This window comes from Dryas octopetala, chromosome 7 (assembly GCF_963921425.1).
Source record: "Dryas octopetala chromosome 7, drDryOcto1.1, whole genome shotgun sequence".
Taxonomy (NCBI): domain Eukaryota; kingdom Viridiplantae; phylum Streptophyta; class Magnoliopsida; order Rosales; family Rosaceae; genus Dryas; species Dryas octopetala.
In genome coordinates, this window is record NC_141372.1 from 6,565,467 (window position 1) to 6,591,953 (window position 26,487).

The 26,487-nt window shown below is 38.4% G+C and overlaps 1 protein-coding gene and 3 pseudogenes across 6 annotated transcripts; all 4 read left to right on the top strand.

The window, feature by feature from the left end:
* The first annotated feature begins 507 nt into the window (after positions 1-507).
* On the top strand, positions 508-19,051 carry LOC147279063 (cysteine-rich receptor-like protein kinase 15; annotated as a pseudogene). The gene is made up of 11 exons (XR_015123343.1): positions 508-1,403; positions 1,769-1,894; positions 2,068-2,183; positions 2,268-2,478; positions 2,592-2,829; positions 14,695-14,846; positions 17,539-17,633; positions 17,725-17,935; positions 18,069-18,305; positions 18,442-18,613; positions 18,724-19,051. The product of XR_015123343.1 is annotated as a cysteine-rich receptor-like protein kinase 15 (transcript).
* On the top strand, positions 2,982-4,308 carry LOC147279064 (cysteine-rich receptor-like protein kinase 26 pseudogene; annotated as a pseudogene). Its single transcript, XR_015123282.1, has 2 exons — positions 2,982-3,188; positions 3,317-4,308. The product of XR_015123282.1 is annotated as a cysteine-rich receptor-like protein kinase 26 pseudogene (transcript).
* Positions 13,578-14,683, top strand: LOC147279065 (antimicrobial ginkbilobin-2-like protein pseudogene; annotated as a pseudogene). Its single transcript, XR_015123283.1, has 2 exons — positions 13,578-14,473; positions 14,598-14,683. The product of XR_015123283.1 is annotated as an antimicrobial ginkbilobin-2-like protein pseudogene (transcript).
* A 3,267-nt stretch (positions 19,052-22,318) lies between the features above and the next one.
* On the top strand, positions 22,319-25,118 carry LOC147279066 (cysteine-rich receptor-like protein kinase 26). 3 transcript variants are annotated; one of them, XM_086250705.1, is made up of 7 exons: positions 22,319-23,183; positions 23,391-23,513; positions 23,636-23,754; positions 23,837-24,047; positions 24,177-24,414; positions 24,523-24,673; positions 24,765-25,118. In XM_086250705.1, the coding sequence occupies exons 1-7, from the start codon at positions 22,319-22,321 to the stop codon at positions 25,116-25,118; spliced, it is 2,061 nt and encodes a 686-aa protein (XP_086106831.1). The 3 variants fall into 3 exon arrangements, with proteins under 3 accessions (XP_086106831.1, XP_086106830.1, XP_086106833.1); XM_086250704.1 differs by having other exon boundaries at positions 23,391-23,507; positions 23,615-23,754; XM_086250707.1 differs by having other exon boundaries at positions 22,319-23,171.
* The last annotated feature ends 1,369 nt before the right edge of the window (positions 25,119-26,487 follow it).

A 26,487-nucleotide genomic window follows, 5' to 3' on the forward strand; every position in this document is an offset into this window, starting at 1 on the left:
TATAAACAGATTCCACTGAAGTGAGATTGAATCGACTTTGCATAGGTTCACAACTATTAACATAAAACTATGTTAAGCTCTTGGGTTTGCCTAAAGGTGAGGGTGGGTGGGGTAAGTGTTGAGATTAGACTAGGTTCAGGTACGAATTCCTCTAATGTAACTAAAAAAAACTGTCAACTATGTTATCAATACAATCAGTACAAATAAAACCTCTGTGATCTTAACAGAGCAAGATTTTCCAATTAACCCTGCATTTATAACCTGCTATCTGTGGCTTTAGACCAAAATAGTAGTACGCAAGCACATAGATGATAGATGTGGTCAAACTCGGCGCCGAAACCTTAGAAGTTGCTGTGTAATTTAATACGAATACGTACTACCTTAGAAGTTGGAAATTGTTGGCTTTGTCCTGAACCACTCCTGTTTCAATCAATGGTTTAATTAATCACCAATAAGTCAAAACATACATTCTTCGTCATGGCGTAAGCCTTAATGCTTTTACAGGTTCAGTATTAAGTCATCAATCAATTTGCAACACAAGGGAACAATGGCTTCCTCAAGATTTGGATTATTCCTTTCTTTACAACTTGTGTTTGCGTTACCCATCACCATTAATATAATCACTACTCAAGCACTTGATCAGCCACCTTTTCTATACAACTTCTGTTTGAACGAAACAGGTAACTACACAGCTAATAGTACCTATGAGAGAAACCTCTATAGTCTTCTCCCCTCGCTGTCCTCTAACAGCAGCAACGGTAACGGCTATGGGTTTTACAAATCGTCGGAAGGCGAAAACTCTGACAAAGTCTATGCAATTGGACTATGCAGGGGAGATGTTAAGCTCGATGCTTGTGGCAGCTGCCTCCGTGACGCTACATATCTTCTCACACAGGCTTGTCCTAACCATAAGGAAGCGATCGGATGGTACGACAATTGCATGTTACGCTACTCAAACCGCTCCATAGCTGGCATCAAGAAGAGTGAGCCTGCTTTCATTATGTGGAACACACAGAACGTGTCATCTTCGGACGTGGACGGGTTCAACCAAGAGCTGGCGACCCTATTGCGAACACTAAAAAGTGAAGCTGCAGCAGGTGGTTCAGGTCTCAAGTTTGCAGTGGGAAATGCAACGGCTCCCAACTCAACAATATTACATGGACTTGTGCAGTGCACTCCAGATTTGGCTGGGGTAGAGTGCAATGATTGCTTAGAAACAGCTCTGTTAATCATCCCACATGAGAAAGTAGGTGGGAGAGTTGTTACACCCAGCTGTAACTTAAGGTATGAGACTTACCTCTTCTTTGACCCTTCAGCTCAGGCACCACCACCATCGCCGCCATTAGATACACCAGTCTCACCTCCTCTTCCTCCACCACCATCCAATACTACAATTCCAGGAGGTATATATATGTGTGTGTATATAATATATTTATATGTCATGTCCCATTACGTACGATTTCAAAGTTAAAAAATTAATATATGTATGTGGTTTAATTTGTTTAAGATAGGTGTGAATTGTACATCTGGGCTACACTAATTTTCTATCCCACCAGATTCTCTGTTTTATTTTTCTCTTTTTGATGTCTTCTGCAAAAAAACAGGGAATGCTCTGTTCTTCTAATTAATTCTACCAGCAGATTGAATTTTCTTTGTTCCCAAACTTTGATATCTTGATTTGCAAATTATTTTAAATTATTCCTTGGTAGAATGGAAAGTTGTACCCCAGAATGCTCTGAATAATATAGGGGATTTCGGATTTTTGCAGGAAAGAAGAGTAATAAATCTCGAACTGTCATCATTATTGTTGTGGCAATTGTTGCTTCTCTGCTACTAATCATATCCATCTGCATTTATCTCAGAGTAAAGAAGAGAAAGAAAATACTGGTTGAAGGTAAATTAGCTTGTCTTTACTTCTACTGAAACAAAATGAACTCCTCTCAAGAATTTATTACTATTGTAATTAAGCATTTAGAGTTTATATATATGATGGAAAATTAGAAATCCTTCTAAACCTGCAATGAACTTATTTAATTTTCATTAAATTGTTCGTCATGTGAATAACAGATGAAATTATAAGTGCAGAAGCCTTGCAATTCGACTTTGGCTCCATTAGAGTTGCAACACATAACTTTTCTGAAACAAATAAGCTTGGACAAGGCGGATTTGGTGCTGTATACAGAGTAACGAAACATCATTATATGAGCAATAATTTCAGTCATGTGCCTAAAAAAGCGATAAGTTAACTTTAGACTGTTTGAATGCAGGGAAGGCTTTTCAATGGAGAAGATATAGCAGTGAAAAGACTTTCTAGGGATTCTGCACAAGGAGACAGAGAATTTAAAAATGAGGTCTTGTTAGTGGCAAAGCTTCAACATCGAAATTTGGTTAGACTCCTAGGTTTTTGCCTAGAAAGAAACGAAAGGCTTCTTGTTTATGAGTTTGTCCCCAATTCAAGTCTTGATCACTTCATATTTGGTATGGTTAGAATTATGCTTTTATTTTGAAGATTTATCATAAAACTCCATTTGTGTGTATGACATACTTCCCAAAGATAACACTATAATTCTTATTTTTGCATGTACATGTAGACCCAATCAAGCGAGCGCATTTGGATTGGGATAGTCGCTACAAAATCATAATAGGCATTGGGCGAGGGCTCCTTTACCTTCATGAAGATTCTCGGCTTAGAATTATCCATCGTGACCTCAAGGCTAGCAATGTTTTGTTGGATGCAGAAATGAACCCCAAAATTGCAGATTTTGGTATGGCAAGGTTGTTTGTGGTTGATCAAACTCAAGGCGAAACTAATCGAATTGTGGGGACCTAGTAAGTACTAGACCATGTTATATATATGGCTGATATATAATGGTGTTAAGCTGTACCAAAAATATTTTAGTTCATGTGTACCATACAATTGTTAGAATGATCCTAGCTACCATTGGCTTAACAATACAAGTAAAGAACAAGAAATAAGATGATTTGAGCATAACCACGAAAAATCTGCATCCAGGTTAGTCAAAATTGACTTTTTTCTTGTACATAATGCTCCAGAGTACATAATGCGTGGGCAATTTTCTGTTAAGTCCGATGTTTATAGCTTTGGTGTATTGGTTTTGGAGATAATAAGTGGACAGAAAAATAGCTCTTTCCGTCTTGGAGAGAATGAGGAGGATCTTCTAAGCTTTGTAAGTACCACAAAAAGTTGGGTTATGTCCTTTTGTAGTGAGGGACACTCTTGCTGCAATTGATGAAATGAAAGAATGGAAAATGATCTCTGATATTTTTTTTTCTGTACATTCACAAAATAATGCAGGCATGGAATAGTTGGAAGGAGGGGACAGCTTCAAATTTAATAGATCCCATGTTGAGGACTGGTTCAAGAGGTGAAATAATGAGATGCATGCACATTGGATTGTTATGTGTTCAACAAAATATAGCAGATAGGCCAACCATGACTTCAGTTATTCTCATGCTCACTAGCAACTCTGTCAATCTGCCAGTACCCTCACAACCACCATTTTTTATGCCTAATGGCATTGGATCCTCATCTGACATGTCCTTGGGATTCATGAGTAGGACAGGGATAACAGGGTCGGATCAATCTAAGAGCAACTCTGTCCGAAGACTGTCACAAGAGGCTTCAATTACCGAGCTATATCCTCGCTAGTGCTTGAAGATGGAATGAAACTGCAATATTATGAAATGTTTGTGTTGTAATTTTGCACCACTTTGGTCCATTGACTCCATTTTCTTTTTGGTTCTGAAAAGGACTTTTGCTAGTCATAGTATCTGTTTTCCCAATTCTTTTTCAGTCATCATTTTAGGCCAAGTGCATATATAATTCTGTTTTCCAATTTGTAAGTACCACAAAAATTGGGTTATGTGTTTCTGTGTGGGACTCTTGCTGCAATTGATGAAACGAAAGTGAAAAATGATCTCTAATATGATTTTTTTTTCTTTTTCTGCACATTCACAAAGTTTTGCAGCCATGGAGAAGTTGGAATGAGGGGACAGCTTCAAATTTAATAGATCCAATGTCGAGGACTGGCTCAAGAAGTGAAATAATGAGATGCATCCACATTGGATTGTTATGTGTGCAACAAAATATAGCAGATAGGCCAACCATGACTTTAGTTATTCTCATGCTTACTAGCAACTCTCTCAGTCTACCAGTACGTACGTACCCTCACAACCACCATTTTTTATGTATAATGGCACCGGATCGTCATCTGAAATGTCTTCCGGATTTGTGAATAATTCAGGTGTGACACAGTCGGATCGATCTAAGAGCAACTCTGTTCAAAAACTGTCACATGAGACTCCAATTGCAGAGCTATCTCCTCGCTAGCTAGTGCTTGATGATGGAATGAAACTACAATATTATGAAATGTTTATGTTTATAAATTTTTAATTTTGTACCACTTTGGTTCATTTTCTTTTAGATAATGTGGTTGAATTTTTAGGACCTTAGGATAGGCAAGGAGTAAATTTTGGTTTCGAGGAAATTTCGATTTCGACAAAATTAGACAAAAACGACGGAAATTGCTATCAAAATACGAAAATTTTGAATGAAACTTAATCATATATTTATTTAACATATTATCTATTACATTGATAAAAAATATTGAAGAAATCAAATTATATAATAGGTTTCATGTGATATAAGATGAATATAATGCGCTCTGGAAGCAAATACTGTTAAATAAAATTAGTATAATGAATAAATAAAATTAGTATATTCTTTATATTCTATAATCTATACACTAATCCTAATACTAAGGCCTCGTTTGGGATTGCGGTGGAAGACCCAAAAGCTATTGTGGATGACAATTCTCAATCACCTATGATGCAGAACGGATGGCGGAGAAGTTTATGCAACAGCTTGATCGTCGCAAACCCAAGAAATTGGGGAAATGATTTCTACTAGTCGGAGGGTTTGGCTCAGAACGTGGTACTAATGCATATCGTCGCGAAGGGAATCGCGAGACGAATCAAACTCATAGCTATGCCATGACGTATGGGCTTTTTCGGCCATCCGAGATCGTTTAGGGCCTCAAAACGGCATTTTAAACTTTTAGACATTTTATTTATTTTCGTTTATATTTTATTTGGGTTTGTAATTATCCGTGGGCCTTAATTATATGGTTGTTTGCGCCCTAGGATTTCGTTAAGCGTACTTAAGCAATTTTACAATTGCTAGCGGATGATCCTATTATTATCTTTATCAAACTAATTGTTGAGGTTTTCTCTCAATTTCCTGGTGGATTCCAGGCTTCTTGTTCTTCTAGGTTTACGTTTGTAGACCTTTGGCTGGTTGTTCTGCATCAAGTGGTATCAGAGCAGGTCTCTCCTCTTCGATATCGTTGATTCAAGCAATGGGCGACCGTGAAAATGCAGAACCAATCACTCGAGCGGATCTGGATGCCCAGAACCGTCGAATTGACAATCTGTCTGTGCAATTTGGTGAGATTCGAGATTTATTAAGGCAAGCGGTTGGCAATATTGGTGTTAATAATGGGAGAGTAGTCGCTAATAATGGTGGTATCAATCAGGGGGGCGAAAACGTGGGAAACCCCGGGGGACGTCGTGTGCAAGAGAGTGACTCCGAATCTGAGGAGGAAATCGAAGAACTACCCCAGCAAAATAACCAGAATCGTCCTAATAATAATCACCGTTTTGATGACTATAGGATTAAAGCAGACATTCCAAACTTTGCGGGTAACCTAAAGATTGAGGATTTCTTGGATTGGTTGGTGGAGGTGGAGAGGTTTTTCGAGATTATGGAGATTCAGGAGTCCAAGATGGTGAAGATGGTCGCTTTCCGTCTGAAAAGTACTGCGGCTGTGTGGTGGGATCAATTGCAGAATACCCGCCAGAGGCAAGGAAAGAGTCGTATTCGGACGTGGCGAAGGATGAAACAACTCATGATGGGCAGATTCCTTCCTGCAGATTACGAACAAATTTTGTATCGCATGTTTATAAGCTGCGTGCAGGGCAATAGAGCAGTGGCTGATTACACGGATGAATTTATGCGATTGGCAGAACGTAACCATCTGCAGGAGACAGAAAACCAGAAGGTTGCAAGGTATGTGAACGGGTTGAAATCCTCTATTCAAGAAAGAATTGGATTGCAGAATATGTGGACCTTGCAGGAGGCAATTAACACAGCATTGAAGGCCGAGTTAATGGACAAAGAGAAGCGCCAATTAACTTATCGGAGGAGTGTAACAGATTCCTTTGAAGCGAGTGCCGTTGTTCCTACTGATAAAGGGAAAACTGGGCAGAGTAGCGGGGGTGCATCGAAATCTTCGAATTTCCCAGCGAGAGGAACGATTGAAAGTAGTGGCAGGAATTTTGATAGAGGAGGGCAGTTTCGCAGCCAACCCCAAAAACAAAACCCGTACGCCAGACCCACTACAGATATTTGCTATAGATGCGGCAAACCCGGGCATCGTTCGAATGTTTGCCCTGAGCGAAGACAGGCCAACTTAGTAGAAGCGGAGGAACCTGAAGAGGAAGAAGAAGAAGCAGCTGACGATGATTATGCAGGGGCTGAGTTTGCCCTTGAAGAGGGGCTGGAAAGAATTAATTTGGTGCTACAACGAGTTCTTTTGGCTCCAAAAGAGGAAGGGCAACGGCGAAGTATCTTTCGTTCTCTCTGTTCAATTAAAAACAAAGTGTGCAGTGTGATTGTCGACAATGGCAGCTGTGAAAACTTCGTGTCGAAAAAGGTGGTCGAGCATTTCCAGTTACCAACAGAGCCGCATGAGACGCCTTATTCGCTGGGCTGGGTGAAGAAAGGACCTTCAGTTCGTGTTACTGAAACTTGCCGAGTGCCACTCTCCATTGGTAGACATTATAGGGAAGAAGTGTTGTGTGATGTGATTGACATGGATGCGTGCCATGTACTGTTGGGACGCCCTTGGCAGTTTGATTTGGATACGACATTTAAGGGACGAGATAATGTGGTGCTATTTACTTGGAACAAGCATAAAATTGCTATGGCTCCTATTACACAGTCAGGACAGCTAAGTGTGCCGGAAAGAGGAAATTCCAGTTTCCTGACCTTGACTAGCAGTGAGCGGGAGATTAATGAAGCAATAACTGAGGCTGACTCTTTCTTTCCTGTGGTACTGAAAGGTTTGTTGACAGTACACAAAGACACCACCATTCCTCCTGAAGTGCAGCAGATGTTGAGGAATTTTCAGGAGCTCATCGCTGACGAATTGCCTAATGAACTGCCACCTATGAGAGATATACAGCATCAAATTGATTTGGTACCCGGCGCTAGTTTACCAAATCTTCCCCATTACCGCATGAGTCCGAAGGAAAATGAGATTTTAAGGGAACAGATTGAAGACTTGTTGAAAAAAGGGTTCATTAGGGAAAGTATGAGTCCTTGTGCGGTTCCGGTCCTTTTAGTTCCAAAAAAGGGGAATGCGTGGCGTATGTGTGTTGACAGCCGGGCCATCAACAAGATTACAGTCAAGTACAGATTTCCTATTCCGCGCCTAGAAGACATGCTAGATGTGCTTGAAGGTTCTAAAGTGTTCACAAAAATAGACTTGCGAAGTGGCTACCACCAGATTCGAATTAAACCAGGTGATGAATGGAAAACGGCGTTCAAAAGCAAGGATGGCCTATTTGAGTGGCTGGTGATGCCTTTCGGATTGTCCAACGCGCCTAGCACCTTCATGAGACTTATGAACCAGGTTCTTCGTCCATTTATTGGCTCTTTTGTTGTAGTTTATTTCGATGATATATTAATCTACAGCAGGTCCAAAGAAGAACACTTGGTTCATCTGAGACGAGTCTTGGGCGTACTGAAAGAAAATTCGTTGTATGTGAATCTGAAAAAGTGTACTTTCTGCACCAACAAGCTGCTGTTCTTGGGATTTGTAGTTGGTGAGGACGGTATACAGGTTGATGATGAGAAGGTTAGAGCAATCCGGGATTGGCCGACTCCAAAATCAGTGACTGAGGTGAGGAGTTTCCATGGTCTGGCCACCTTTTACAGGCGGTTTGTGCGGAATTTCAGTACCATTACTGCGCCTATCACGGAGTGTTTGAAGCGAGGCCGATTTAATTGGGGAGACGAGCAGGAGAAGAGTTTCGCTCTCATCAAAGAGAGACTTTGCACTGCTCCGGTTCTAGCTCTTCCAAACTTTGAGAGAGTATTCGAGGTCGAATGTGATGCTAGCGGAGTGGGAGTGGGTGCCGTACTCTCCCAAGAAAAAAGACCAGTAGCTTTCTTCTCTGAAAAACTAAGCGAAGCCCGTCAGAAATGGAGTACTTATGACCAAGAATTTTATGCAGTTGTAAGGGCATTGAAGCAATGGGAGCACTACCTGATCCAGAGGGAATTCGTACTGTTCACAGACCATCAGGCCCTGAAGTTCATTAACAGCCAGAAATATGTTAATAAAATGCATGCCAGGTGGGTGACTTTTCTGCAGAAGTTCCCATTTGTTATTAAGCATAAGTCTGGAACTCTAAACCGGGTTGCTGATGCCCTAAGTAGAAGAGCTTCCCTGCTGGTTACTCTTTCTCAGGAAGTTGTGGGGTTCGAATGTTTGAAGGAATTATATGAGGCTGACCACGATTTCAAAGAGATATGGGCGAAGTGTGTTAACCACGAACCAGTGACAGAATTCTTTATTAATGAGGGATATCTTTTCAAGGGTAATCTGCTGTGCATCCCTATGACATCCTTGCGAGAAAAGCTTATTCGAGATTTACATGGAGGGGGTTTGAGCGGACACTTGGGCCGTGACAAAACTATCGCAAGCTTAGAGGAGCGTTACTATTGGCCTCAGTTGAAGCGTGATGTAGGGGCTATTGTTAAGAAGTGCTACACTTGTCAGGTCTCGAAGGGTCAGGTTCAAAACACCGGTTTATATATGCCTTTGCCTGTTCCTAATGATATTTGGCAGGATATTGCTATGGACTTTGTGCTAGGACTGCCCCGAACACAAAGGGGCGTGGATTCAGTTTTTGTGGTGGTTGACAGGTTTTCCAAAATGGTGCACTTTATTGCGTGCAAGAAAACAGCTGATGCATCCAACATAGCCAAGCTGTTTTTCAGAGAGGTGGTCCGACTGCACGGGGTGCCGAAAACTATAACTTCTGATCGTGACACCAAGTTTTTGAGTCATTTTTGGATCACTCTGTGGAGAATGTTTGGAACTTCCTTGAACCGAAGCAGCACTGCTCATCCCCAGACTGACGGTCAGACTGAAGTCACAAATAGGACGCTGGGAAATATGATACGAAGCATTTGCGGAGAAAAGCCCAAGCAGTGGGACTATGCGCTGCCACAAGCTGAGTTTGCGTATAACAGCGCAGTTCATAACGCGACAGGGAGGTCTCCATTTTCCATTGTATACACCGCTGTGCCTAACCATGTGGTGGATTTAGTGAAGTTACCTGCAGGTCATGGTACAAGTGCTGCTGCTGAAAATATGGCTGAGGAAGTGCTGGCAGTAAGAGATAAGGTTAAGCAGAAGCTGGAGCAGACCAATGCCAAGTATAAAGCTGCAGCCGACAAACACAGGCGGGTGAAAGTGTTCCAGGAAGGAGATTCCGTGATGGTGTTTCTAAGGAAGGAGAGGGTCCCTGCTGGTTCATATAGTAAGCTTAAACAAAAGAAGTATGGACCATTCAAAGTGCTGAAACGAATCAATGATAATGCTTATATCATTGATCTGCCCGAGTCAATGGGAATGTCCAACACTTTCAATGTTGCAGACCTTCATGAGTTCCATGATGATGAGGCGTGTTATCTTGAAGATAACTCGGGGTCGAGTTCTTCGGAAGTAGAGGAGACTGATGCAGAACGGATGGCGGAGAAGTTTATGCAACAGCTTGATCGTCGCAAACCCAAGAAATTGGGGAAATGATTTCTACTAGTCGGAGGGTTTGGCTCAGAACGTGGTACTAATGCATATCGTCGCGAAGGGAATCGCGAGACGAATCAAACTCATAGCTACGCCATGACGTATGGGCTTTTTCGGCCATCCGAGATCGTTTAGGGCCTCAAAACGGCATTTTAAACTTTTAGACATTTTATTTATTTTCGTTTATATTTTATTTGGGTTTGTAATTATCCGTGGGCCTTAATTATATGGTTGTTTGCGCCCTAGGATTTCGTTAAGCGTACTTAAGCAATTTTACAATTGCTAGCGGATGATCCTATTATTATCTTTATCAAACTAATTGTTGAGGTTTTCTCTCAATTTCCTGGTGGATTCCAGGCTTCTTGTTCTTCTAGGTTTACGTTTGTAGACCTTTGGCTGGTTGTTCTGCATCAACCTACAACAGTTTTGGTGTTTAGTAAAAAATTAAAAACTGCTTTTTCCCACAATTCTCAACTCTCCACAACAAAAACAGAAAACAGGTTTCTAGGTGTTTTTGAAAGCTGCAGTGAATCACAGCAACAATGAATATTTTATTTTACCCATAATATCCTCATTGATTTCTATATTTTTAATTTGTTTATTTTAAATTAAAAAATATGTTCATTGTTAGTTATATTTTATATTGTGATAATTAATTATGATATTTTATTTGCACGATTAAAATTATAATATACCTAAAAAAATAATAGACATACTTATTTAATAATGTTGTTCTTAGAAAAATTAATGCTAATAAAAATTTGTAGCCAAAAATTTAAAAAACAAGTAAAACACATGTTATTTTTACCAAACAAATAAGTGAAAGACACTTTTAGCATCATGTCTATTTTAGTAATTATTCATAGTCATAGCACTTTTACATTAACATTTACCAAACACTTTGATACTGTTTTTTGCACTCACAGCACTTTTGAAAACATATTTTACCAAACACTCAGCTGCTTTACTTTACAGCTGACTTTACTTCACAGCTGTTTTATCTCACAGCTGTTTTTTCACACAGCAATACCAAACTGGCCCTAAACTCTATATATTCTTCATACTCTACAATCTATGCATTAAATCCTATATACTCTATATTCTTTAGGATATGGTATAAGATATTAGGGTTTAGGCCCTTTAAGGTATTTTTTAATTATTTTTTATATAAAAATGTATTAGGGATTAGGGTTTAAAAACAACTAAACGAAACTCCAAAAGAGCCAAACCAAACCCCAAACGAAAACCCAAACTTTTTTTTTTTCTTTCCAATTGCCCAAAGGCCCCAATTAACCCTAAAGCCTTTTATTTTTATCTTTTATTTTTGTTCTTTCCTTCCTTTTTTTTTATAAATTTTTTTAATTTATTTCCTTTATTTTCCTCCTTGCCCATGACTTTCTCTTCCTCTTCCCTCTCATTTCTCTCTCCCAGCCCTGCGCGCACATTCTTCTCTCTCCTCCCTCTCCCTCCTCGATCTCTTCCTTCCTCCTTCCCCAATCTTCCTCTCTTCCTCCTCTTCCTCCTTGATTTCCTCTCCCTCCTAAATCTCTTCTCTCTCCTCCCTCCCTAATCACCCTCTGATCTGCCGCCTCCGGCGACCGCTGGCGACTGGAGATTTGAGATGAAAATGGGGTTGGAGTGTGAGTGTGTAAATGACAGTGAAATTTTTGAAATTTGGAGAAATTTAACAAAAACGTGCTTGGAGCATGTTCGATAAATTTCGCAAAATTTTGGAAATTTTGCCGAAATAATTACGAAAAATAGTCGGATACGAGATAAAATTTCGGGACCCAAAAAAAGTGAAAATTTCGGCGAAATTTCATTCCTTGAGGGTAGGTTCTGAATGGGTAATTTAATTGAATGAAACTGCAATATTATGTGATGTTTATGTTGTAATTATTTGGTCCTTTTTCTTTTAGATGATGTGGTTCATTAACTTCATTGTTTAGGAATTAGGGAGGTTCTGAAATGGACATAATATCTGCTTTCCAAATTCCTGATTGAACTTCTAAAGCCCATTGACAAGTTGTGTTCATTGTCGAAGACTGAGTACTAAACAATATATGAGAAGTTATTGGAACTGTGATTTGGTACTCAAGCCCAAAATTCAGTAGGAAATTTGCAGTCTTGGACAAGTGTTGGGCAGCCCAATTACAAAATAGCCCACAAACTGTGTGCTCAATATTGGTTGCATGGCTGTAGCTGCTGTAATTCATTCCTCAACAACTTAAAAGCCTCCCTGGAACCACACATTTCTTAAAGGAAGAAGAGAAATTATAGCCCACAGCCTCCGTGGAGGGGCCTCCTACTTTTTTAGCACTGACACCAAATCAATTACTTCTTTTTTCATTCGTTTGGCACATGAAATATCTAAAATGCTCCTCCCTGGCAAAACAAAAAAATTGTCTAAAATGTTCTTAATATAAATATTTCACTAACAATATCAAACCCAAGCATATTCACCTTTTGAGTTTTGAGCTCTGAAGGGGTGTGCAGTGAGAGGAAAGGGGTGTTCAAAAAGTGCTTTAATTCCTGTTTTGAGCTCTGTTTTTCAGGAACCAAATGCGGTAAAGAGAGAAAAAGAGTTTTAATCAGTAGTCATACGATGTGGTACTGAACAAGCGCATAGGTGTGGTCAACAGGAAAAACCTTAGAAGTTGCTGTGGAATTCTAAAATGCCCTTAATATAAAGAGCAGTAGAGAAGGTGAAGAACTGAGGAAGAGAAATGAGACAGAGATAGCCAGAGAGACAGAGAGTGAGGAGATTAGAAGTGGAAAAGAACAAAAGAAGAGAGAAATGGAGAAGAGAACGGCGCACAAAGAAAAGGATGGGGAGGGTGAAAGAGAAAGTAGGTCTGAAATAGCTGTGCCGGTTTTATTGGGCTATGTGCTTCTCCACATTCCATAGTTGCTGGACACAGCAACTCCTAAATATAAGTGGGCCAGTTTAGTTGCAAACCCATATTTTGGACAATTGAGTCAAACCCACTATTTAGCCAACTATCTTAATTTTTTTTTTTTTTTGAGAGAAAGCCAACTATCTTAATTTAGTTGTAAGTTGTAACTATAATATACATTAGTTGTTATTTTAATTAAGCCACATTTTGAGCAAGAGGGAAAAATTATATTTAATGTACACCCACTAATATGGTGTGGCTTAGCAGTTAGCAAGATCAATTAAAGATCATCAAAATCTGACCAAATTTTCAAAGAATAGCAACATAAGGGAAAATAGTTTTAAACAAAAGGGTGCTTATTGCTCAAATTTATTTTAATTCCTGTTTTGAGCTCTGTTTTTCACAAACCAAAGGCAGTAAAGAGAGAAAAGGAGTTTTAATCAGTGATCATAAGATGTGGTCCTGAACAAGCGCATAGGTGGGGTCAACGGGCAAAATCTTAGAAGTTGCTGTGGAATTCTTAGCCATGTTCTGAACCACAGCCGTTTCAATCAATGGGATAATTTGTTGAAGATATTGACAATGAGTCCAAGTATACATCTCAGCACATAAATCCATCCTGCATAAAAACATATATCACAATGATTGATCACAATTGTTGACTGAAATGAGTTCCACACCAGTAAGTAGATAGAGATGTTTTCATACTTTTTTTTTTTTTTTTTTAACGTTTTGAGTTATTCGAATTCTGACTCATTTTCCCATTCTTCCTCACCTTTCGCAGCCGACCCGAAAAAGATAATGTTTGTATTTGATTACAGAGCAAGGGCCGTGGATTGCCACACAAGGCAATGGTTCCCCCAAGATTTGGGTTATGCCATGCTATGCAAATTGTGTTACTCATCATCACTTTTAATATCAGCACCACTCAAGCAGTTGATCAGTCACCTTTTCAGACCACCTTCTGTTTTAACGACAAAGGAAACTACACAGCTAACCGTACCTATCAGACAAACCTCTATGCTCTTCTCCCCTCCCTCCTCCCATCTAATAACAACCGCGGCGGCTACTGGTTTTACAATGCGTCCAGAGGTGAAGACCCTGACAAAGTCTATGCAATCCGACTTTGCAGAGGAGATGTTAAGCTTGATACTTGCGCTACTTGCCTCAGAAACGCTACAAATCATCTCACACATGCCTGTCCTAACCAGAAGGAGGCAATTGGATGGTACGGAATTTGCATGTTTCGCTACTCAAACCGCTTCATATTTGGCAAAATGGAAAATAGCCCTGACTTCTATACACGGAACACACAAAACTTGTCATCATTGAGCGTGGATGAGTTCACCCTCGGCACCCTCATGGAAAGACTAACAAGCGAAGCCGCGGCAGCTGGTTCTGTTCGTAAGTTTGCAGTTGGAAACGCAACTGCTGCAAATTCTAATCCAAGTACAATATTTGGACTTGCTCAGTGCACTCCAGATTTGTCTGAGGCTGACTGCAAAAGGTGCTTAAAATCGGCTTTGGCAAACATACCAGAATGTTGTTTTGGGAAGCAAGGTGGGAGAGTTGTTACACCTAGCTGTAACTTAAGGTATGATATTTACCTCTTCTTTGATCCTTCAATCATGGCACCATTGTCATTGCCGCCAGTGGTCAATACCACAATTCCCGGAGGTATACATCTCTTGTCCCATTACGCTTAATTTCAAAGTAACAGAGTATGTGGGCTAATTAGTTCAATTATGATGTGAGTTGGACATCTGGACAATTAAATGCAGAGGATTTCTGATTTTTGCAGGAAAGAAGAGTAATACATCTCGGGTTGTCATCATTATTGTTGTGGCAATTTTTGTTTCTCTGCTACTAATCATATCCATCTCGGATTTTACATGCAGCGGATATATGGCTCCAGAATATGTGATGCGCAGACAGTTTTCTGTTAAGTCAGATGTGTACAGCTTTGGTGTGATAGTTTTGGAGATAGCAAGTGGACAGAAAAGAAGTTCTTCCTGTAATGAAGATAATTCAGAGGATCTTCTTGTTGAGAGTATGTGGAGTAATGTCCCATATCGGAAAACTAGAGTTTAGTATATATGCTTATAAGTCATGGGCCTCTCCACCCATTGCCAATTGGTTTTGGGTTAGATGCTTTAATTCTATCATGGTATCAGAGCTTGGTTATATACAATTTGTTCACGTGTAAGGCTCAAAAATCTCGCCACACGTGCGGGGGCGTGTTGAGAGTAATGTGGAGCAATGTCCCACATCGGAAAACTAGAGTTTAGTATATGTGCTTATAAGTCATGAGCCTCTCCACCCATTGCCAATTGGTTTTGGGTTGGATGCTCTAATTCTATCATGGTATCAGAGCTTGGTTATTAGCGTGCAAGGCCCAACAGTCACACGTGCTCCCACGTCACCCAATACAATTTGTTCACGTGTAAGGCTCAAAATCTCGCCACACGTGCGAAGCTATGTAAGTAAAAAGTATAGTTGTTAGAGCAATGGAATGCAACAAAAGAACCAAAAAATATGTCTGAGATTTCGTTTCATCCTATATTTAAAATTAAATAATGCATGCAGGCATGGAAAAGTTGGAGGGAAGGGACAACAACTTCAAATATAGTAGATCCCATGTTGAGGACTGGTTCCAGAGCTGAAATAATGAGATGCATCCACATCGGATTACTATGTGTGCAACAAAGTATAGCTGATAGGCCAGCCATGGCTTCAGTTATTCAAATGCTTACTACCAACTCTCTCACTCTCCCAGTACCCTCACAACCAGCATTTTTCATGATTGGATCCAAAATGCCAACGGTCATTGGGTCAAATGGATCCAGGAGCAACTTAGTCTAAAATTCGGCAAATGAGGCTTCAATTACAGAACTATCTCCACGTTAGTGCTTGATTTTACTATTTCGGGATAACCTAAAAGTCATCATAAAAATTCCCTAGTGAACCTCATGGCTTGTCCATTCCTCTGGAACACAACACATGTCGAGGTCCCAAATTATGTTTTCTAGGACGGTGCAAGTTACAACCCATGTTCTACCATCGATTTATCTAAAATTTTTGCCAGTATTATGAGTCCGTTGTAAATTTAGCCTTTTTTCAAACCCTTGTCTGTTGTTCGTAGAGTAATCCTACATATATGCATGTAGTATATTTATTAACTACGTACACAGTGATGAGATTTCTCATGGGGGTAGAATTCACTTGTATAAGTTCAGAACTCTGTTATAAATACGATCAATATAACGAGGTACAGATAGTTTTAATTGTATAATTAGAATTTGCCAACTTAACCTAGTATCCAGTATTCAGAGAGAATGCCTAGTTGCCTAGCTGCTAGAGGGTTGTGGCCAATGAAGTAGGGGGAAGAAGAAGCCTCTCCGATTTCAAGAAATTTTAGCTTAATTGGGAATTTGGATCCCTTCATGCATGATTGGGCTTAATTTGATGTGGATGGAGGTAGTGGTTCTACTAGGCTGGCTGATTGGCTTAATCCTAACTTGTACCACCCCAAATGGCCCCATTGCTGCTACAGTGATACATAGTGATCGAGTGGAGTGTGGTAAATGAGGTTGGGGGAAAGAAATTAAGTACGAAGGGCATTTTGGCTTTAGACCAAAGTTACGGTCTAAATTATGAAGCACATTGATGTGATCAAACTCGGCGGCAAAAGCTTAATTAGAAGCTTCTGAGTAATTTAATACCAACGTGTAAGAGATAGCATATATATGTTGAGAGTAATGTGGAGCAATGTCCTACATCAGAAAACTAAGGCTTAGCATATGTGCTTATAAGTCTTGGACCTCTCCACCCATTGCCAATTGGTTTTGAGTTGGATGCTCTAATTCTATCAATATACTAGTCAATGTACGTAGTTGGTCAAAGCAAGCTTCACGTGATGTGCTTTACTATCACAAAGTACCTTAGAATTCTTGGCTTAATCAATATTTTTGGTTTAATTAATCGTTCTCGATCAGTCATAATAATTTTATAATTATTGTTGACTAACTGACTGAGTCCGACATCGGTGGGGAGATAAAGATTATGTACGTTTATGTTCTCAATTACAAGATTAGTCTTGGTTGCTTAGTCATTTTAATTACAGGATTAGTCTGATAGTACCTAATGGTTTCCTCAAGATTTGGATTATGTCTTTGTATGCAACTTGTGTTACTCATCACCATTGATATCCCGACTAATGCCCTTGACCAGCCACCTTTTCTGTTGGACATATGTGATATAAACGACATAGGTAACTTCGAAGCGAATAGCACCTATGATGTCTTATGCACAACAAGAGATTGTTTGTTTGTTTCTAATTTAATGTACCTGCGCATGTTAATTGAATTTGTTTGGTTTACAAAATTTAAAGACATTAAAGTTCAACCCCAGAATGCTTTGATCACTACAGAAGGTTTCTGATTTTTGCAGGAAAGAAGAGTAATGCATCTCGGACTGTCATCATTGTACGTTGTTGTGGCAATTGTTGTTTCTCTGCTACTAATCATATCCATCTGCATTTATCTCAGACTAAGGAAAACAAAGGAAACTCTAGTTGATGGTAATATGTTGAGATAATTAGTTTGTATTTCCTTCCTCTCAAACAGATATATATATATGTTTGAATATATATGCTGAAAATCCCTGTAAACATGCACAGAACTTATATGTTTTATGTTAAATTGTTCTCATGCGGAGAAGCAGATGAAATTAGAAGTGAGCAGCCTTGCAATTCGACTTTGGCTCCATTCAAGTTGCCACAAATAACTTTTCAGAAGCAAATAAGCTTGGACGAGGCGGATTTGGTGCTGTATACAGAGTAATGAGGCATCATTTTATGAACAATAATGTCAGTACTTATGTGTCTAAATGAGCATGCACTAAGTTAACTTCAGTTTGTTTGAATGCAGGGTAGGCTTTTAATTGGAGAAGATATAGCAGTAAAAAGGCTTTCTAAGGATTCTGCACAAGGAGACATAGAATTTAAAAATGAGGTGGTGTTAGTGGCAAAGCTTCAACATCGGAATTTGGTTAGGCTCCTTGGTTTCTGCCTTGAAGGAAATGAAAGGCTTCTTGTCTATGAATTTGTCCCCAATGCAAGTCTCAATCACTTCGTATTTGGTATGGTTAGATTTATACTTTTATTTCGAAAATTAATCATCAAATTGTCCATTTGTTTGTGTTTGACATGTTTCCAAAGGAGGGCACTGCAACAAATATCATTAACAAAATTTTAATTTGCATAACTATATAGACCCAATCAAGCGAACACATTTGGATTGGGATAGTCGCTACAAAATCATATTAGGCATTGGGCGAGGGCTCCTTTATCTTCATGAAGATTCTCGTCCTAGGATTATTCATCGGGATCTCAAGACTAGCAACATTTTGTTGGATGAAGAAATGAACCCCATATTACAGATTTTGGCATGGCAAGATTGTTTTTGCTAGATCAAACACAAGGAGAAACCAATCGAATTGTGGGAACCTAGTACGTACTAGCTAGACCATGTTGTATATAAGGCTTATAATCTTGTTAATCTTATAATCTTGTTAAGAATACAAGAAAAAGCAATAAGAAATGTTGAGAATAATCATGAAAGCTTTTCCCTCTAGGTTAATTAAAGTTGATCTTCTTGTTTTTCATTTACATATATAGCTCCAGAGTATATGAAGTGTGGGCAGTTTTCTATTAAGTCTGATGTTTACAACTTTGGTGTAATAATTTTGGAGATGGTAAATGGACAAAAATGTAGTTATTTCCGTTGTGGAGAGAATGCGGAAGATCTTTTAAGCTATGTAAGTAAAAAGTTAATTTGTATGGTTATTACTGCAATATTTGAATACAATGGAAAAATTAAATGAAAATTGTCTCTGATTTTGTTTATTCACATTCGCAAATCATGCAGGCATGGAAAAATTGGAGGGAAGGGACAACTTCAAATTTGATAGATCCAACCTTGAGAGTTGATTCAACAAGTGAAATAATGAGATGCATCCAAATCGATTGGATTACTATGTGTGCAAAAAAATATTGGTGATAGGCCAACCATGGCTTCAGTCATTCACATGCTTACAGGCAAATGTCTCATGACTGCTCTCCCACTACTCTCACAACCGGCATTCTTTATGGTTGGATCCGACATTCCTGGGGTCATCGGGTCAAATGGATCCAGGAGCAACTCTGTCCATTATTCGGCAAATGAAGCTTCGATTACACAACTATCTCCTCGTTAATTAGTGCTTGCTTTTATTGTTTATTGGGCCAAACTTAAAAAATCCGTCATAAAAATTTCATATGTATTGGATCAGTTTCTCTTTTGCTAATCATTTAATCAACCTCTTGGTTTACCCAGTTGAAACCCAACCCACATCTCCGAGGGCCAAAAGTAGTTGTATTGGACAAAGGGAAAATTGAGTCGATTGTAATTTACCCGAGATTGTATATTTAAGGCCTCTGTCTAATTGTTCGTTGATTAATGTTACATGCATGTAGCATATAAACTGATTACACTGAAGAGAGATTGAATCGACTTTACATAGTTTCACAACTATTAACATAGAACTATGTTAAGCTCTTGGGTTTGTCTAAGGGTGTGGGTGGGTGGGGTAAGTGTTGAGATTAGACTAGTTTTGGGTACGAATTCCAATGTAACTAAGGCCCTGTTTGGGATTGTTGTGGAGGACCCAAAAGCTGTTGTGGATGACAATTCTCAATCACCCACAGCAGTTTTGGTGTTTGGTAAAAAAATGAAAAAGTGCTTTGTCCCACAATTCTCAACTCCCCACAGCAAAAATAGAAAGCAAGTTTGTAGGTGCTTTTGAAAGCTGCAGTGAATCACAGCAACAATGAAAATTTTATTTTACTCATAATACCCTCATTTTAGTAATTATAAATAGCCACAGCAGTTTTACATTACAATTTACCAAACACCTTCATACTGTTTTTTGTACTCACAATACTTTTGAAAATATAGTTTACCAAACACTCAACTGCTTTACTTCACAGCTACTTTACATCACAGCTGTTTTTTCTCACAGCAATTCCAAACTAAGCCTAAAACAAACTACCAACTATATATATGTTATGTGGGAACCGGTTTTACCATGATGGACAAAGGCCGAGTTAGGGCTAGGATAGTTAATAATTTCGTTAAGGCTTAAGGCCCAGTTCAATGAAGATTAAAGCCCAAGAATGGAACCAGCTTGAAGAAACGGCCCGAAATGAGATTAAGACTATATGAGATTGGCCACATGTGGAAAATAAACCACGTTCTTGTGATCCAAGAACGTGGGTAGTTACTCTCCATCCACTCCACTCGAGCATCACTCTCCCATGCAAAACGGGAAATCCGGAGTGTGAGAGTGAAGGGGGATCCCAAGGATCGGTTTATCAATCTGTAAATAGCCCGGATAAGTGAACATAAAAGTATGTAATTATTTTGAGCTTTACTTATAACCGAATTGAGCAAATATTTACTTTTTACTTTGGCATCAAAGTATCTGCAAGAGGACATCCTTCGCGTTTTGGACATCAAGAGTTTACCAGTCATATTTGTTCATCTATGGGTCAAGTTCTTCGACCAATTATTTATTATTGGCTAATTAATTTCTTTCCGAGAATTTTAGCTCCAACATGTTATCAATACGATCAGTACAAATAAAACCTCCATGATCTTAACAGAGCAAGATTTTCCAATTAACCCTGCATTTATAACCCGCTATCTGTGGCTTTAGACCAAAATAGTAGTACGCAAGCACATAGATGTGGTCAAACTCGGTTAGAAGTTGGAAACTTCTTGGCTTTGTCCTGAACCACTTCTGTTTCAATCAATGCTTTAATTAATCACCAATAAGTCAAAACATACATTCTTAGTCATGGTGTAAGCCTTAAGGCTTTTACAGGTTCAGTATTAACTATTAAGTCGTCAATCAATTTTTGCAACACAAGGGAATAATGGCTTCCTCAAGATTTGGATTATTCATTTCTTTACAACTTGTGTTTGCGTTATCCATCACCATTAATATTATCACAGCACATAAATCAATGGCCCCAAATAGAGTACTCGAAATTGTCTAATTGGACCTCTGAAAAAATTGAACAGTTTTAGGTACCCTAGTTTGGGGCTGATTATCTGGAGTTGTAGAGGTCCGATTTGAGTAATTTTTATATGGTTGTAAAGAGGAGATGCATATATTTAAATACAGTATAATTTTTTTGAATTTAGCAGAGATTTAATGGGTCCAACGTCGGGTCAAAGTTGAGATAAAAAAAAAACAAGGTCCTTAATTGACACAAAATAAAAATTTCAGTTCTCAGTTGATACAAAATGAAATTCATATCATGAATAAAGATATGAGGTATAGTTGGAGTTCTTGAGCTAAAATTTTCTCAAATTTGAATATATTAAAAAAATAAGTTCCAATTCAAAAGTAAAAATAGCTCAATTGAAATAAGCCCATCAATTTGTTAAACCCACCAACTAAACATATACCTATTTATTTTAACTAAGTAAATTAAAGAAAGAAAATAAAAACAGAGTTATAGAATTCACCAATGTGAAAAAGAACCTAGAACCTAGAACCCAAATCCCCTTATCTCCAAATTTGTAAAACAACACATACACCAAACCCTTTTATCTCACACTCAAGAAATTTTGGTCATGGATCAATTTACACCCAATGTGAGATAAGTTGTGTTGTTGTCGTCTTAGATCAATTTAAACAGTCACTGTTGTCTCTGCAGAGAGAGGCTTTTCAAAGTTGAAGTTGATAAAATCTTACCTTTGCTCAACTATGGCACATGAAAGATTGAATGGTCTAGCCATGTTATCTATTGAAATCGATATGGTAGAAATACTTGATTATGTAAGTTAATTAGTACATTTGCAGCTTAAAATGCAAGATGGTCAAGTAAGGTTTACATGATGCTTTGATGTAGTTATAAAACTTTTTTTTTTTTTGGGATATATGTAGTTTGCTATATGTTTTGTTATGTTATAATTTTTATTTTTAATTATTATAATGAATTTTTTGAGCACCTATTATCAATTTGGTTTTTTCTTTGTAGTTGCTAAGTAGGCATGCAGAATAGTGGCGGTCAACCTTGGCGGCGAAACCTTAATTTAATCTAGAGGTACGTACCTCTAGAAAAAGAGTAAATCCCATTAGAAGAAAAAGAGCAAGACAACAGCTGCAGGCCTGCAGCAGACAAGTGCTGCGGAGAAACAACCAAAAGCGAAATAAATTAAGCTAGCAGACCCAATCCAGAAGTAGCTTAGAAGTTGAAATTCTTGGCTTGTCCTGAATTAACTCCCATTTCAATCAAATGCTTTAATTAATTTGTTTAGGATATTCACGTACATTGAATCAAAATCAATATGCATTCTCGGTCATAATAATTATATAATAAGGTTGACCGACTGAATGATTCCCTCACCGGTGAGGAGATTTGAGATAATGTCTGTATTCACAATGTGCGGACTGCTACACAATTAGGCAACAATGGTTTCCTTACCATTTGGATTGTTCCTTTGTATGCAACTTGTGTTACTCATGGCCGCTAATATCATCACTACTGAAGCTGCCCTTGTTCAGCTACCTCTTCTGGGCAGCTTCTGTTTAAATAACTCAGGTACCTACACAGGCAATAGTAGCTATAATACAAACCTCAATAGTGTTCTCCACTCTCTGCCCTCTAACAGCGGCAATGGCTATGGGTTTTACAATTTGTCCAGCGGCGAAAACTCTGATGAAGTATATGCAATCGGTCTCTGCAGAGGAGATGTTAAGCCCGATGCTTGCGGTAGTTGCCTCACTAATGCTATAACTGTTCTCACAGACGCTTGTCCTAACCAGAAGGAGGCGATTGGGTGGTACGAAAATTGCACGCTACGCTACTCAAACCGCTCCATATTTGGAAAAATGGAAAATAGCCCTGCTTTCTATATGGTGAACACACAAAACTTCTCATCGAGCGTGGATGAGTTGAACCTTAAGACCCTAATGGAAACGTTAACAAGTGAAGCCGCAGCAGGTGGTGATTTTCGTAAGTTTGCACTACGAAACTCAACGGTTCCAAATTCTGATAGTAATCAAAGTACAATATTATATGGACTTGCGCAGTGCACTCCAGATTTGTCTGAGGCGGAATGCAGTAGTTGCCTACAATCATATTTGGGGGACATCCAAGCATGTTGTTTTGGGAAGAAAGGTGGGAGAGTCGTTACACCCAGTTGCAACTGGAGGTATGAGACTTACAACTTCTTTGACCCTTCAGCTGTGGCACAACTGCCATCGCCAGTCTCTCCTCCTCCTCCTCCTCCTCCACTAGCAACCAATAAAAACAATACCAAGAGTATTCCAGGAGGTACAAATATATATTTGGTTTAATTATGATGTGAATTAAACATCTCGGCTACACTAATTTTTCATCCCACCGGATATTCTCTGTTTTATTAATTTGTTTCCCTTTTAATTAATGTCTTCTGCATAACAAGGGAATGTTTCTTTGTTTCTAATTAATTCTGCCTGCACATCAGAATGATTTGATCACAGAGGACGTCTGATTTTGCAGGAAAGAAGAGCAATACATCTCGCACTGTCATCATTATTGTTGTGGCAATTGTCGTTTCTCTGCTACTCATATCCATCTGCATATATCTCAGACTAAGGAAGACAAAAGAAACTCTACTTGATGGTAACATAAATTATTGCCATATTATATTTATATATATATAAGCACTTAAGTTGAATATATATTCTGGAAATCCCTCTAAACAAACTTATTTGATTATGTTAAATTGTTCCCATGCGGAGAAGCAGATGAAATTAGAAGCGCAGAAGCCTTGCAATTCAACTTTGGCTCCATTAGAGTTGCCACAAACAACTTTTCTGAAGCAAATATGCTTGGACGAGGTGGATTTGGTGCTGTATACAAAGTAATGAAACATCATATATGACCAATAATATCAATTATGTTACAAAATGAGTATTAACTTGATTTTAGATGTTTCAATGCAGGGTAGGTTTTTCAATGGAGAAGTTATAGCAGTGAAAAGACTTTCTCTAAATTCTACACAAGGAGACATAGAATTTAAAAATGAGGTCTTGTTAGTGGCAAAACTTCAACATCGGAATTTGGTTAGGCTCCTTGGTTTCTCCTTAGAAGGAAATGAAAGGCTTCTTGTCTATGAGTTTGTCCTTAATGCAAGTCTCGATCACTTCATATTTGGTATGCTTAGATTTATGCTTTTACTTTGAAAGTTTATCATAAATGTCCATTTGTGTGTATCACATGCTTCCAAAAGACAACGCTGCAAAATATATCCTTAACAATCTTTATTTATGCATGCATATGTAGATCCGATCAAGCGAGCACATTTGGACTGGGATTGTCGCTTCAAAATCATAATAGGCATTGGGCGAGGGCTTCTTTACCTTCATGAAGATTCTCGACTTAGAATTATTCATCGTGATCTCAAGGCTAGCAACATTTTGTTGGATGCAGAAATGAACCCCAAAATTGCAGATTTTGGTATGGCAAGATTGTTTGTGGTTGATCAAACACAAGGCGAAACCAGTCGAATTGTGGGGACCTAGTAAGTAGTATAGACCAAGTTATATGTGGGGCTTATAATAGCGTAATTGTGTTATGCTATTCCAATCATTTCTAAGTTAAAGTTGACATTTTTTTTGTTGATATGCAGTGGATATATGGCTCCAGAGTATGTAATGCGTGGACATTTTTCTAATAAGTCTGATGTTTATAGCTTTGGTGTGTTAGTTTTGGAGATAGTAAGTGGACAGAAAAATAGTTCTTTCCGTCATGAAGGAAATGTCGAGGATCTTCTAAGCTTTGTAAGTATAAGACAATTAGAACAATTGATTGCAACCAAAGAGAGCAAAACGATCTCTGATTTTGTTTATGCAATTTCACAAAATTATGCAGGCATGGAAAAGTTGGATTGAGGGGTCAGCTTCAAATTTAATAGATTCCATGTTGAGGACTGGTTCAAGAGGTGAAATAATGAGATGCATACACATTGGACTGTTATGTGTGCAACAAAATATAGCAGATAGGCCAACCATGACTTCAGTTATTCTCATGCTCACTAGCAACTCTCTCAATCTCCCAGTACCCTCACAACCACCATTTTTTATGTATAATGGCATTGGATCCTCATCTGATTTGTCCTTGGGATTGGAGAATAATTCAGGGGTTAGCGGGTCGGATCGATCCAAGAGCAACTCTGTCCAAAAACTATCACATGAAGCTTCAATTACAGAGCTATGTCCTCGCTAGCGCTTGATGATGGAATATTAATGAAACTGCAATATTATGAAATGTTTATGTTGTAATTTTGCACCACTTTGGTCCTTTTTCTTTATAGATGATGTGGTTGATTGTTTAGGTAGGTTCTGAAATGGACTTGTCTTGGTCATAATATCTGCTTTCCAATTTCCTGATTCACTAGGGATTGAACTTCTAAAGCCTATTGACAAGTTGTGTTCATAGTTGAACACTGAGCACTATACATTTTATGAAAAATTATTGGCTAAACTATGTTTTCGTAATCAAGCCCAAATTCAGTAGGAAATTTCTAGTCATGGACAATTGTAGGGCAGCCCAATCACAAAATGGCCCACATACTGTATGCCGCTGTAATAGTCTCTCCCCAACAACTTAAAAGCCTCCCTGGAAATTCTGGAATCACATATTTCATAAAGAAAGAAGAGAATGTACAGCTTATAGCCTCCGTGGAGGCGTCTCCTACATTTAAAGCATTGGGGTCAAATGTATTACTTTTTTTTTTTAACTCGTTTGGCATTTGAAAAAGTCTAAAATGCCCTTAATATAAATACTTTATTAACAATCTCAAATCCAAGTAGATTGATAGATTCACCTTGGGTGGATGGGTGGGTTGGGGTTTTTTGAAACTAAAAGTTGTCCTTCATGTTGGGTTAAAATTATCATTTTAAAAAGGTTTTTTATCACAAATAGTCCGTCAACTTTCACTCAAACATTTATTTGGTCTCTAAAGTGCAATTTCACTCAATGTCATCATTCATCTTTGCCACTGAATATCAATTTGATCTCTCCGTCAACCAATTCTGTTTAATTTTCCATTTAAAATATCATTTGTAAGGGCAAATACGTCTTTATATCCCTACACACTTTGAAAATTCGTCAAAAATAATTTAGGACTCAGAAAAATTCTCCAAAACTTCCTAAAGACTCGTCTTGACTAGTACTATTTTTATATGGGGTCAAATTAAAATAAAAAAGTTATTTTAATTTTCTAGAAATTAGTTTGGGAATTCCAAATTTTTTTAGAAAATACTAAACGTCAATTTAATAATTTGACCCTATATAAAAATAGTAGTAGTCAAGAAGGGTCCGTAAAAATTTTCGGAGAATTTTTTCGTGCCCCGAGTTATTTTTGGTGAATTTTTAAAATTTGTCTAGGGGGTATTAAGACATATTTGTCCTTGAAAAATAGTATTTTAAATAGAAGTTGACGGATGGACCAAATTAATGTTCGGTGGCAAAGATGAGATTTGACATTGAGTGAAATTGCACTTTAGCGACTAAATTGAAGTTTTGGTAAAACTTGAGGGACTATTTGTGATAAAAAAAAATCTTTTAGAAATTAAGTGGAAGGGGTGTGTAG